This window comes from Dama dama, chromosome 29 (genome assembly GCF_033118175.1).
Source record: "Dama dama isolate Ldn47 chromosome 29, ASM3311817v1, whole genome shotgun sequence".
NCBI lineage: Eukaryota > Metazoa > Chordata > Mammalia > Artiodactyla > Cervidae > Dama > Dama dama.
In genome coordinates this window covers 11,249,802-11,264,880 of record NC_083709.1, presented here as the reverse complement: position 1 = coordinate 11,264,880, position 15,079 = coordinate 11,249,802, and the positions used below count along the sequence as shown (strand labels likewise).

Sequence of the window (15,079 nt, the reverse complement as noted above, 5' to 3'; positions counted from 1 at the left end):
TGTGTGAAACATTTTCTTCATTAAAATACCTTCTGTTGATTAGAAGAAAAGATTTTTTTTCCAAGATGAGTCTTGTGAAAAGAATGTAACAGCTCTCCCTCCTGTATCTTAATCCTGCTGGACTGAATTTGGTGGTCTTTGTTCTCATGCCCTGTTTAACTCATAACATTTATCAATAAATATTTTTATCTATTACTTAAGGCTTCTCTTAAGGTTGAAGTTAATATAGATTGTGCCTTTGGTGTTGTATCTGAAAGTCACTACCAAACCCAAGGCCATCTGGGTTTTCTCCTGTGTTATCTTCCAGGGGCTTTTCTGGTTTTGACTTCCACGGTTAGGCCAGTAATCAGTTGTGAGCACTTGTCAGGGTGTCAGGTTGTTTCTGTGTTTGCCTGTGGGTGTCCAGTAGTTCTAGCATCGTTTGTTGATAAGCAGTCTGTACTTTCTGCAGTGAATTGCCTTTGCTCCTTTGTTAAATGCAGTTGACTGTATTTGTGTGGGTCTGTTTCTGGGCTCTCTGGTCTGTTCTGTTCATCTGTTTTCATTATTATCACACTGCCTTGATTACCTCAGCTTTCAGTAAGTCTTGAAGTCAAATAGTATCATTCCTCCAACTTAGTTCTCCTCCTTCAGTTTTATGTTGGCTATCTCCATCTCCTTTTGAACAAAATAGTTGTTGGTATAAAATGAAAGACCAGAGAACTAAATGCTAGAATTGGATTACTATCTTATGCTTAGAACATGCTCAATAAGTACTAGTTTAAAATATTTATATTGATACTTTTTCATCAGAAATTCTTGTTTACTTGTTTCAAGAAGAGATAGAAGTTGGGAGTGACTTGCAACTGCGTTCCTGTGAGCAGACTGAGAAATGCCATTTCGTTATACTTACTGAAAGTTCAGAACATGATTTCACATTGTTTACAGAGTCTCCATGGCAAGATAAAAGCAAAAACATGTGAAAATAACAAATGGTATTTTCAGTGAAGTAAATCTTATTACCTGTACTTTTCACGTCTTCCGTTCTTATTTATGTTGACATTTTATAATCAGGGCTCTCATGTTGGGTAACTGATGTTCACATGTTAAGATTGTGCCAAACTTTAGAATTTGCAGAAGCATCTCTTTTTGAAGTATAAGATTAGTAAGTATAAGCTTTTTTTTGTTTTTGCCAGAATTAGTAAGGGATTGAAATTAGAGCACTAATGTTTAATCTTTTAGAAGGCAATTGTAAAACATTGTTAATGCAGTGGAAAGGAGTTATTCAGCACCATGGGACACATGGCTGTGTTTACATGTGAGGTCAGAGACATGTCTGTCTGTTCACTGATACTTCCTCTGCACTTAGTACATTGCCTTGCACAACAAAAATTGAGGAATGAAAAAACTTCTTGTGGTAGAGCGTATAGGCTGTGATCTTATATATATACCACTTTATCTCTTCATGCAAATATAAATTTGCCAATGTGCTTACATTCTTATTACAGTTGGTGGCCAAAGGAATAAAGAACTCAGATGTGTCTCCACCTTCAGGGCAGCAGGAAATGGGGGGTTCTCCATCAAAGCAGCTGATGAGACCTGTTATTTCTGTGACCTCAGCTTTGAAGGAAGTGTGTATGGTAAGCTTTCTATAATTTAGAATTCCTCAAAGTCAAAGAATACTAAAGGGACTAAATTTATTTAAATTACATTAATTCTTAATGTCTGATTAGGTTTTTCTAGGGAAAAAATTACTGCTTAAGATTTTCATGTATGGTTTACTCTTGAGTATTGGAGCCTCACTGTTCTTAGGTTTCACATATAAGACCACCTGATAGATAAAAAGACTCTTGAACAAAAAAATATAAAAATGTATGAAAAATAATGCAAAAAAACACTTTTATTTCCTGGCACTCAAAATTAGCAGAAGTTCATTTCTTGGTATAGCAAATGTTAGAGGACTCAGCATAATTGCACTTAATTCATCAGATATTTCTTTAAGCTTCTACTTTTGAATCTCTATCATGCCATCGGGAGTATAAAACAAAGGACTATGGGCAGGTAAAAAGTTTAAACTTGGAAGTACATAGCGGGTATCCATCTGAAATGTGAAGCACTCTATTCTGAGGTTGAGGGAAAGGGACTCCTGTTGTGGGATTCTAGCCTGGAACTCAGCAGGCCGAGGAACAGTCTCCTGAGTCATGTTACACCTTAACCTGATTCTTTCCTTTCCTGGTTGTTGAAGTCTGTGCCTGTTATTTGTTGAATTTCATTCAGTTTTGGTAGACAGCACTGATGTTATTGGCACACCAATTTTCTACAGCCTCTGTGTTTATCTCGGAAATGAGATTATGTAGGAAGTATCAGGCTTGGTTAACTCTCAAGAACTCCCAGGAACTTGAGGAACTCCCTACTGTTCCTCAAGAACAGTAGGAAAGCACTGTTGCTCAGGCAGGGTGCGTCTCCTCTCCTCTCTGGTAACGACTGTGTGCTGCGCTCTTCACCCCACCCCTCAGATGCCATGTGCGGGCCCTGCCCGGTCCCAGTCTCACCCCACGTAGCTGCTCACCTCTCTGGTTGTAGCGACTGCTAATTCCTGCCACTTCACTGGGTAAAATGCTCTTTGTCTGATTTACAGGTGTAACTCTGAAACTGACCACTATTTAATAAAATTTGAGGTAATCCATGTAACCAAACGCTTTTCCTTTATGGGTTTTCTTGGTAAATATCATTTGCTTAAAACTTTGAGAACTGCTTTTCCTTACCCTGAGTCTTCCAGGTACCTTTGATTTCATGGTTTTTGTAACTACTAATTTCTCTTTTTTTATGTATTTCATATACTAGTTGGCCTAATTACTTTGATTATACTAATCAGAAAACAAAATTTATTTTAGCATTAGCACAAAGTACATAGGACTCTTTACTGTTACTCTTTGTTTAGGGAGAAAAGCCAGTTCTCAATTATCTTTAGTAAGTAGTACGGCTTAGTAACAATATATGTACCTGAAACATAAAGACAGCTTACAAACAACACACCCTCTTTTGATTATTCATCTGTCAAAATGTCCCTAATTCTAATTGAGTATAAAAATTAATTTTTTAAAAATTTCTGTCATAAATTTATATTTATCAAAAATCAGGTGCCAAAGAGGAAGAGGATATAGTTAAATAAGAGGAAGAGGATATAGTTAAATATCTGATCTAGTAACACAGAAATGTGACAATAATTGAGAATTGGCCATTCTAGCATATTATCACATCTATTAGATGATAATAAGTAATTATTTCTCATTGCTGATAATGAAGGAAGCTATGTTAACATTTTGCAGGAATAAAAAAACAAGGAACATGGAATGCTAATGAAAAACAAAAAGTAAAAATATCAAAAATTGTAAGGTATGCTTTAAAATAACATTATTTCTTACTCTCTATGTTTAAAGGACAGAAGTCTAACTGATGCCCAGGAAACCTCAGAAGAAATGCAGAAGAGTAACAGTGCTATTTCAGTAGGTACAATTTTCATATTTCCTGTCAATCATTCCACTTAATCATATACCTATTAAAATGCAACATTTTAACTGTTTCAGAGTAAGCGAGAAATACTACGTAGATTAAATCAAAATCTTAAAGTTCAAGAAGATGAAAAGGGAAGGCAGAGTCGTCCTGAAATGGGTACGGTAACTGCTCATGAAGATACCAAAGAGCTGGAAGAAGAAAAGTCAGTTTCATCGGATCGAAAAAAATGGGAGACAGGAGGCCAGCTTGTGCTTCCTGTGGATGAACTGGCCCTGGACGCTTCCTTCTCTGTGACAGAAAGTGCGTATGAGCACGCTCAGGTGCCGTCTGGTCCGCCCCAGCCCCCTTGTGGCCGTGTGGCTGGACACTCTGAGGATGCCCCACGTAGAGGGGCTGAGAGCCTGGAGGGGGTTCTGTAATAAGCGAGACATGGAGAAAACCGTTCGGCTTCAACATGGGAGGGCTTTCACCTTTTTTTTCTTTTTTAACACTCTTTTAAGCTTTCTTTTTTCAAATATTGTATTTATTTTCGGTTGCACTGGGTCTTTGTTGCTTTGCTTTCTCTAGTTGCAGCAAGCGGAGGCTGCTCTCTCAGTGTGGTGTGCAGGCTCCTCAGTGCAGTGGCTTCTCTTGTTGTGGAGCGCAGACTCTAGGTGCACAGGCTTACAGGCAGTTGCAGTACGTGGGCTCTAGAGTGCAGGCTCAGTAGTTGTGGCACACAGGTTTAGTTGCTTCGAGACATGTGGAATCTTCCTGGATCAGGAACTGAACCCATGTCTCCTGCATTGGCAGGTGGATTCTTATCCACTCTGCCAGCAGGGAAGTCCCATGAGAGGGTTTTCCCCAACAATCTGTGATGTGAGAGCAAGAACGAGTGGCACGCATGTAACCTGTGTTACTCCAGCCCTTCTTCCCACCTTAGAGTCACCTGTCACCAGGAGTAATTCTTGGTGAGAATCAGAAGAGTGCACTTGGGCAGAACCTGGGAAGGTCGGGGCGGTATTGAGCAGGCCTGTGGAGAGTCTCATAGGCCATCCCTTTGCTCAGCGAGGATTCCTAAGCCCCTGCCCTTGTCTCACGTTGTCCCAGCCCTGGAGTGCAGCGGGGAACTGACAGAGACACATGCTGGTGGGGGTTCGCTTTCTAGGCCGCTGATCTGATCACCGCCTAACTGAGTGCTGTTTTATGTGGGTTTTTTGATGGGCCATTTTGGTAGAATTCTTTCTTTCTTAGGACTTGAAGCAAAGTTCACAGACTCCACAGCAGGCAGCTGTGTACTGAGTCCCACTCTCTCTCACACACACACGGACTTGTAAGGGCCTCATGGGAAGTCTACTAGTGTGTCAGAGGAATAACTTTGAAAAGCAAGTGAGGATGCATCAGAGAAGGAAAATTGAGAGTGTGATATGAATTTAAAAGGAAGAGAGAGGGCAAGATGAGGGCTAGAAAATCTGCACTGTGTTTGTCAGAGGGGGGCCTTGTGACCTTGGTGAAAGCAGTGTTGCTAGAGGTCAGGGGGCAGAAGCAGAATCTGGGGGTTAAGGAGCGAGTAAAAGGTGAGGGAGGAGCCTCTTCTGGAAGCTGAGCTGTGAGGGCAAGAGAGGGATGCAGTGCCCCCTGGTGGAACCTTACAGAAAAGAGCCTGAGAGCCAAAGCGCAGCCTGCCATGCTTCTCAGTACGTGATGGACCTTGGTTGCAGGGAGCATAAAAATCCAGTGTCCCTTCCCATCCGTGCCTGAGCCAGGCTCCCTGTGGTTTTCATGCCACTTGCTTTGTCCTGTCTGCCTCCTCACCGCTCACCTCATGTCACTGGAGTCTAGCCGCTTTATTTCACGGCCCTCCTCCCCTCTCTTCTTTTCAGCCCTTTGCATGGAGGCCTCCTTGTTTCTTTTCTCACCCTGCTGTTCAGCCTTCCCCCATTTCTGAATTCCTCCGTGTCGCAGAGCTCTTCACAGTCTAGTCTGTGTACAGCCCTGAGCCCCACCTTCCATCCCTCACCCCTTCACCCGGCTTCCCAGCCCCGCAGTCCCTTGCAGATTGCTTTGTCATCTTTATCAGATACCATGTGGCTGTAAGTTATGGGTCTGTTCATTGTTCTCTGCTCTTTTTAACCATCCTTCTAAAAATTGTTTCTTACTGGTAATCATTTTGCTTAAACAAAACAGAATATTGTCTGATAAATTGCAGGTATTTACTTTCATGGACGGGTACACAAAAATATGTATCATGTATTTGGTCATCATTGAAAGTTTGTATGACTTACATACCCTGTAATATTTGAGAGTATATCCTATCTATTACTGCTGGGTACCTATATGCTTCATGTATTAATTATTACCAAGTGTTCTGAAGACTCAGATTTCAGTAGGTGATTTTCTCTGTTTTGCTTTGCAAAATTTTATTCAAAAGGTTAACCCCAAATTATTATTGTCAAATAGGAAGTGTCAGTTGCTTACTTAGGATAAAGAAGATAAAACAAATTTTCTTCAAGTACTTTTCTCTACTTTTAATCCATATGCACATTTGTCTTAGGATTTTTTTTCTATTCTCTGCAATTTATAGAAACAAAATATTAACATATTTTATCTATTTCTGTACTATCCCAAATTATTCTTAATTAAAAATTTTTTTCTCAAGTAAAAATGTTATAGAAACATAACTTACATTTTTTTCCATTTTTATATTTCCTAAAACTAGAATCTGCCTTTAATGCAATGTTGTTATTAGAGTCTATCACTGAAATTTTTTATATCTTTTTGTTTTAGAACATACAGTGGGAGAGGTTATTAAATTAGATCCTAGTGGATCTCCAAGAAAAGTCTGGGGGAAAAGTCCTACAGATTCTGTTCTGAGGATACTTGGAGAAGCTGAACTGCAACTTCAGACAGAACTCTTGGAAAACACAACTATTAGAAGTGGTGAGCAGAGAAGCTATTTTTTTTTATGTTAGAAGTAATGTTAAAAACATACTTAGTTACCATTTTGTGTATGTGATGCCTGAACACTTAAGATTTACTCTCTTAGCAGCTGTACATTTGTTGGTAACTGTAATTAACCATGCTGTGTGTTAGAGCTCTAGAAACTTATGCATAAACATAAATTTAAACAACTGAAGGCTTGTACCCCTTAGAGACATCTCTTTGTTTCTCCCACCTCTGAGGCCCTGGCAACCACTGTTCCAGTTTCTGTGAGTTTGGCTTTTTTAGATTCCATTTATATATGATATCATACAGTGTTTATCTTTTCATGTCTGACTTATTTGTAACATTTAGAATCATATCTTCCATGGATTTCCTTCATTCTTAAGGGTGAAAAAGCCACAGTCATCAAGACAGTATGGTACTGGCACAAAGACAGAAATATAGATCAATGGAACAGAATAGAAAGCCCAGAGATAAATCCACGAACCTATGGATACCTTATCTTCGACAAAGGAGGCAAGGATATGCAATGGAAAAAAGACAACCTCTTTAACAAGTGGTGCTGGGAAAACTGGTCAACCACTTGTAAAAGAATGAAACTAGAACACTTTCTAACACCATACACAAAAATAAACTCAAAATGGATTAAAGATCTAAATGTAAGACCAGAAACTATAAAACTCCTAGAGGAGAACATAGGCAAAACACTCTCCGACATAAATCACAGCAGGATCCTCTATGACCCACCTCCCAGAATATTGGAAATAAAAGCAAAACTAAACAAATGGGACCTAATGAAACTTAAAAGATTTGCACAACAAAGGAAACTATAAGCAAGGTGAAAAGACAGCCCTCAGATTGGGAGAAAATAATAGCAAATGAAGCAACAGACAAAGGATTAATCTCAAAAATATACAAGCAACTCCTGCAGCTCAATTCCAGAAAAATAAATGACCCAATCAAAAAATGGGCCAAAGAACTAAACAGACATTTCTCCAAAGAAGACATACAGATGGCTAACAAACACATGAAAAGATGCTCAACATCACTCATTATCAGAGAAATGCAAATGAAAACCACAATGAGGTACCATTACACGCCAGTCAGGATGGCTGCTATCCAAAAGTCTACAAGCAATAAATGCTGGAGAGGGTGTGGAGAAAAGGGAACCCTCTTACACTGTTGGTGGGAATGCAAACTAGTACAGCCACTATGGAGAACAGAGTGGAGATTTCTTAAAAAACTGGAAATAGAACTGCCATATGACCCAGCAATCCCACTGCTGGGCATACACACTGAGGAAACCAGATCTGAAAGAGACACGTGCACCCCAATGTTCATCACAGCACTGTTTATAATAGCCAGGACATGGAAGCAACCTAGATGCCCATCAGCAGATGAATGGATAAGGAAGCTGTGGTACATATACACCATGGAATATTACTCAGCCGTTAAAAAGAATTCATTTGAATCAGTTCTAATGAGATGGATGAAACTGGAACCCCTTATACAGAGTGAAGTAAGCCAGAAAGATAAAGACCATTACAGCATACTAACACATATATATGGAATTTAGAAAGATGGTAATGATAACCCTATATGCAAAACAGAAAAAGAGACACAGATGTACAGAACAGACTTTTGGACTCTGTGGGAGAAGGCAAGGGTGGCATGTTTTGAGAGAACATCATCGAAACATGTATATTATCTAGGGTGAAACATCACCAGCCCAGGTTGGATGCATGAGACAAGTGCTCGGGGCTGGTGCACTGGGAAGACTCAGAGGAATCGGGTGGAGAGGGAGGTGGGAGGGGGGATCGGGATGGGGAATACATGTAACTCCATGACTGATTCTTGTCAATGTATGACAAAACCCACTGCAATGTTGTGAAGTAATTAGCCTCCAACTAATAAAAATAAATGAAAAAAAAAAAGGATGAATACTATTATTGTGTGTGTGTATATTTACACACACACACCCTATTCTCTTTACCCATTCATTTGTGCACACTCAGTTTCTTTCCCTGTCTTGGCCACTGTGAATAGTTCTCCAGTGAATGTATGAGTGCAGATAACCCTTCAAGATTCTGATTTAATTTTCTTTCACGAAATACTCGGAAATGGAATTGCTGTATAGTTCTATTTTTCATGTTTTGAAGAACCTCAGTACTGTTCTCCATAGAGGCTACACCAGCTCACATTCCTGCTAACAGTGCACAGGGAGGGTTCCCATTTCTTCACATCCCCACCAGTATTTGTCGTCTTTCCTTCTTTTCTTTTTTTTAATAATAGCTATGGTAACAAGAATGAAGTGATCTCTCATTGTGATTTTGATTTGCATTTCCCTGATTATTAGTGATATTGAGCTCCTCTTCATATATCTGTTGGCCATTTGTGTGTCTTTGGAGAAATGTCTGTTCAGTTCCTTTACTTTTTAGAACAAATTTGATTTTTGAAGTGTAGTAGGTTTACAGTGTTGTGGAAGCTCAGGTGTACAGCACGGTGCTTCAGTCATATGTGTACAGAAAACCACTCTTGTCTAGGTTCCTTTCCCATACAGATCTTGACAGAATGTTGATAGAGCTCCCTGTGCTATACAGTAGGTCCTTATTAGTTATTCTTGGTGCACTTAAAAATTGCTGTCATTAATTAATAGTGGCAAAAAAATTTAATATGCCGGGTTTTTTTGCTGTTGATTATATGAGTTCCTTAAATGTTTTATGTTAAACTCTTATCACATATATAATATACAAATAATTTTTATTATTCTGTAGATTCCCTTTTTATTTTGTTGGTTTTTCCTTTGCTGTGCAGAAACTTTTTACTCTGATGTAGTCTTGCTTTTTGTTTTTCTTTTTTTTTTCCTTCTGTTGCTTGTGCTTTGGTGTCATATCCAAAAATTTCTTAGTAAGATGTCTACAGTCTGTTTTTGAAGTGCCTAGTCAAGTGTGTTGCTTATTTTTCCATTATGTTGGTTTTCCTTTGGTTGGTTACATGTGTAGATTATATCGTCAATAGTTAGAAATAGTTTTTTTGTCCGGTATTTATTTGATCATTTCTTTTTCTTCGCACTGCATTTGAGAGCCTCTAGACCAGTCTTCAGTCCTCGTAGTGCTTGTTCCTGGTTTTAATAGATACTTTTTTATAGCAGAAGAGTCAGACTGAACAGATCACAGGTGTGACCTCTGCCACTGTCAGACTGTTGATGAGGTTTGGTGAAGGGAAAATATTCCAAAGCATGAGCAGCACTGTAGTTTTGTTCTCCTTGACTTGGAAGGAGTAAGGTAAAACAGCTCACAGATAGCTGTTCACAACTTTGTTCCCTAACGGGGTAACTGAACCAGGCAGTTCCTGCTGGCCCAGTGTTACAGATGGACTGTGGACAGCAAAGTGGGCCCACTTGACTTCAGTGATGATGAATTTAAGCTGAGACAGGGAGCAGGGCTCTCTGCTTTTCTCCACCTATTCCAGTTGTGTGTGTTCGGACATGGCAGACAGAAGACGAAGTTGTTTGCTGGAAATACAGTGGGTTGAGGACCTTTGGAGGAGAATGTTTTTAATGATGGACTCTTGGATAAATTTTAATGGGGAAGGTGGGGAGAGTATCCGCGGTAGGATCTGTGGGTTGTGGGTCCTGATCGGGTTTGGGTGGGGGAGCAGAGGGTAATGAGTGGGAACACAGGATGTTAGGGGTTAGGAGGTGGGACAGTTAACATTGAACATTCTGAGGAGCTGTGTTTATTGACAGGATCTCTAAGATGTGAGCATGAAGTGACTAAGGTGAGGGGAAGAAAGCATCATGGGGATGAATTGACCAGCTCAGATCCAGGAGGCTTGTTCAAGGTGTAGACATAAATCTAGCAGGTTAGCTGAGACAGAACTCGGGTGGGGGCTCCCAGTAGTGAACTGGAGAGCAGCATCTCCAAGGAGTGGATGTGGCTGACTTGGGTGTCTTCCGTTCATTGCAGTGAGCTGTTCTGGGCAAATCAATGCTCTCCAGACAGCAGTTAAAAGGATGGAAAGTTTCTGAGCACTTGCCACAAAAACACACAAAAACATGAGTTCATAATTTTAAAGATATCATCCTGATATATATAAACACATATACATATGTATGTATGTGTATATATACACATATATATATGTATGTATGTAATTCTGACATTTCTGTATATATGTAAAAGTTTCACCTAAAGGAAGAGGCATAAACCATATGTTAACCACCTTAGAAATTTATTTTTATTTTTAAATTTTTTCACCACTTGGTATTTGTAGCTTTATTATCAAGTAACTATATTATTTTGTAACTATTGTCAAGCTTCAGTATGTTTCAAATAACTAAATACTGCAACTGAGACATTAAAAATGCAAACTAACTTATCAAAATAATTGTATTCTGAATATTATATATAATATTATACATTTTATATTACATAAAGAGTTTTTATACAAAAAGTTAAGGTTTGTTTATGATCATTGAAAATCTGAAATACATTTGAACAAAGCATTCCTATGCATACATATGTAATCACTCACCAAAACCATATATGAATGTGGTTTTGAAAAATAAAATTACATTCATACAACAAAGGTGAAATATGTTTTTATTAATTTGACAGTATTACTTCTAAACTGCACACATATGAATGATATGACTTCATTCTGTATATTTACAAATTTTATTTTAAGAAATAAATTTTATTTTAAGAAATGTGTATAGTTCATAATCATTAAAATGTCTATCCACAGGCATAATGTAAACCCAGCCCAGTGAATAGAAGGGTTTTGATGGTCAGTCATATCATCTGTGTATGACATCATAGTTTTAGAAAAATATTCTATTCAGTTGTACAGTGTGATACATCTTCATAGCTCTGCTTTTCATCAGTAATTACAGATGAGGTACAGAGCTTAGAGGAGAATGTACAGAGAACTAGGTACTCAAGAAAGAGTATCGCTGGTTTCTCAAGTGGAGAACACCATAAACACCCAAACAGTAAATTAGTCATTAAACTAAGTGTCAGTCCTTCAAAAAGGTTCATACCCTGTTGTGTCATACATAACTTTGATGTTGAAATGTCTTAAGTTCAAAACACTTTTAAATTGAATGAGAGCTGTGATTTTCAAGTAAAGTCAAACATTTTCCTAACTGATCTGAAAAGCCTGCAAAACAGTATCTTTATAAGAAAAAAAATGCCTTTGAATTTAAATTTAATTTGACTATCATGTACCTTAATCATTTACTAATTTCTAGTACATAACAGAACTTAACTAGTAATTACCTGCTGTGAGAATGAACTTTGTTCTAAATGCTGTTGAAGATAAAAGTCAAGTCAGTGTGAGGACATAACATGATTTTTCATTTTTGTTGTTTCAGAGATTTCTCCTGAAAGGGAGAATTACAAATCCTTAATTATTGAAGAAGAAAAAGTGAAATGTATTTCACTTGAAATGAACCCATCAGCTACTGTTGATTCTTCGGTTGAGACAAACAGGCCAAACATTAGTGAAGCATCTCCACAGACAGCATTGAAACCAGAAGATTTGGAGGGTATGTTTTCATGGGGCAAAAGGAGATTTATTTGGTTTAATAATACTTCATTGTCTTCCTTATAAACAAACCTTCAAAATATTTGTTTATGTTTGGGTGATTGATCTCAAATTAGGTTCACTATTTTTCTAGTGCCAGGTCTTTTTTTATCACCACATTGCAGATCACCCCAAAACTTAGGGTTAGAACATCCGTTTTACTCTGTCTCCCAATGTTGGAACAACGGCCAGTTTTACTCTGTCTCCTCATCTTGTTGTTGGGAACTGAGTCAGGCCCTGGCTCACCCCCGTGCTTTTCTCGTGCGTGTGCTCTCATCTCTGTGATGACCTGGTCTCATGGGTCCAAGAGGGCTTAGCTGGTGTCCTGACTGCTACAACTGGAAGATGGTGAGGCCGGTCCCTTCCTCTTCATACAGCCTCCAGGCCTTTCTCTGTACTCTGTCCAGCAGGATGGTCTGACGTCTTCCATGGCTCACGGGTACACAGGCAGAAGCTGCTTATACTTGTAGAAGCTAGTCTCCGAACTGGCGCAGGGTTGCTTCTGCTGTATTTCATTGGTCAAAGTAGTTACAAACAAGCCTGGATTCAGAGGGAGGGGAAGCAGGCACCTCTCAAGGGTAAAAGGGTTAAATATTTTGTTATTGTTGTTCAGTCATTTAGTCATATCCAGCTCTTTGTGACTTCACAGACTGCAGCATGCCAGGCTTTACTGTCCTTCACCATCTCCCACAGTTTGCTCAAACTTCTGTCAGTTGAGTCAATGATACTATCTCATCTTCTGTTGTCCCCTTCTCCTCCTGCTTTTAGTCTTTCCCAGTGTCACAGTCTTTTCTAATGAGTCGGCTCTTCATACCAGCTGGCGAAAGTATTGGAGCTTCAGCATCAGTCCTTCCAGTGAATATTCAGGGTTGATTTCCTTTAGGATTGACTGGTTTGATCTCCTTTCAGTCCGGTGGGCTGTCAGGAGTCTTTGTATTTGTAGCCATCTTTAATGTCAAAGTCTGCCCTTTTACCAAACTTATTTATATCCCCTCACATGCAGAATACCCTGACTCTTCATAGCCACATCTTATTATGATATTGGCTCAGATGTTGTCATCAAGGTCAGACCTGTGTTTATATGAGGTTCTTTGGGTGCAGTTCTTTGAATACATTTACTTTCAATCTGAAGACCTAGAGAGTTCTTTTCACTTGCTTTTTCATTCATAAATCTAACAGTGATGACGAGGAAGTGAGACCCCTTGTCAAAAACAGGGAAGGTACAAGATTGTGGGTACATAGAAACGGGATCCCACCAGGAGTAGCTTGGCCAGCTTGCTTCCCTCCCAGCAAACATTGGTGCCCTCAAAGGCTCTTCTGTTGGGCTGTATCTTTCAATCACGCTGGGGAGTGCTTCTGCAAGTATTAATGATTTTGTGAATTTTGTGTGAATGTTATTGACATTTAGTGAAAAACCACTGGGGTTTTTGGTTTGGGTTTGTTTTTTGAGACCGTGCCCTCTCTGCCTGCAGTTGCTGTGAGGAAGGCAATTGAGATGCTCAGCAGTCCTCTTGTTCAACAGCAAGAGTCAGAAAGACAGACCTTTAAATCCTTCTGTGCCCCAGCAGAAAGTCTTAACGGCCTTCTGTTTTTGACCTCTGTCTTAGCCCTGAGACCTCAGGCATACTTTGCCTGAGGTTAGTGTCTATCTGGAGGCATCTTTTCCCTTGAGAAACTTCCTCTTCTGAGTTCTCCTCATGAGCTAAACTGATCTTTCTTCAACTCACCTTTTTCTCCTTGTGGTTTATAAGTGGCTACCTTAGGAATCTCACTGGCACTGTAAATGGTCTACTCAGATAGCTCCTTAGCTCAGTCACTGCATCTCTTAGGTGCCTTTTCTTTCATCCTTTTTCATGTCACAGGGCAACACTTTCTGCCACCATGTCACAAGAATGCCCTTTCCTCCAGCCTCCAATAACCACTCTTCACGGGCCAGGCTCTCACCACAGCCTTCTTGAAACCTTTCAGTGTCAGATGCTGGCCTGTCCCCAGAGCAGTGTACATATCTAACCTTTGTGGTGTCAACACCCTATCTTCAGATAGGAGATTCTGTTTCAGTTATCTCTCGCTGCAAATCAGTTTGCTTCCCAGACTTAGTGACTTAAAAGAACGGTCTTGATTTATCTCACACTCTGTGGATTAGGAGCTGGGACTTTCCTTCTCCTCCTCACGGCATCAGCTGGCATCGCTCAGTGGTGTTGAGCCATCGGCTGTGCTTACTTGGGTGGGAGGTGCTGTCTGCACAGCTGGCGCCTCGGCTCGGCTGGGCCTGTGCTGCTGGGTCCCACTCCCGTGCTTTAAGTCTCAGGGCCTTGCCATGTTGTCTCTCCAGGGCCCTTAAACTGCTTTCTTGGTGGTTTAAGCTTCCGGATTCCAAGGTGGAAACTGCCAATTCTCTCAAAAGGCTGGATGTGGGCCAAGCCTACAGGACTCCAGCTGTACTCCACTGGTCCAGGCCGTCACACTGCTGATCCAGACTCAGGGACTTGGGAAAACAGAGCTCCCTCTGGATGAGAGGAAGACTGGACAGCTGCCACATGTGTGACCTTGTAGTCTTGTGAAATCGTCTCGTTCACTAGAATCTTAGTTAATGATTATCTTATGTCTTTTCTTAAAAAAAAAAAAAGAACCTGTTAGGTGTATATTTAATAATAGTGACTGTATAGCCTATTAGAGCTGGGACAAGAGCTGGGGCAGTTTTTCTGCAAGAGCCATGTAGTAAATATTGTTGCCTTTGTGGGCAGTACAGTCACAAATCTAGTTTGTGGAATGAATCACATTGATGTGGCTTAAGGTGCCAGAGAACAGTTACTCGTTTAAAAAATTTTGAGCAGGACACCACTGCTCCAAGTGCTTACTTGTGAGGGTGACCAAAAAATCATTTGAATAAAAGATAAAAATTTTAAGGATTGGTACAATATCAATCATCTCTCTAAATAGGACAACTAACTAGAAACTTTAAAAATAGAGAAGGAAAAAAAGGAGTGGCCATGGTGGCTGAAACAAGAAAGTATCAATAATTTGAATTGGACAGGAAAAAGAGAAATTAAGAAACGAAGAGAGAAACTCTCTT

The 15,079-nt window shown here is 39.7% G+C and overlaps 1 protein-coding gene across 4 annotated transcripts in view; it reads left to right on the top strand.

Moving 5' to 3' along the window:
- NEK1 (NIMA related kinase 1) overlaps positions 1-15,079 on the top strand; it is a 122,630-nt gene that overhangs the window by 80,177 nt on the left and 27,374 nt on the right. For all 4 annotated transcript variants that reach the window (XM_061132075.1, XM_061132074.1, XM_061132076.1 and 1 more), the window contains 5 exons: positions 1,488-1,619; positions 3,420-3,485; positions 3,567-3,795; positions 6,262-6,414; positions 11,795-11,968. In XM_061132075.1, coding sequence (XP_060988058.1) covers positions 1,488-1,619; positions 3,420-3,485; positions 3,567-3,795; positions 6,262-6,414; positions 11,795-11,968 — 754 coding nt within the window. The remainder of the gene's footprint in view (positions 1-1,487; positions 1,620-3,419; positions 3,486-3,566; positions 3,796-6,261; positions 6,415-11,794; positions 11,969-15,079) is intronic.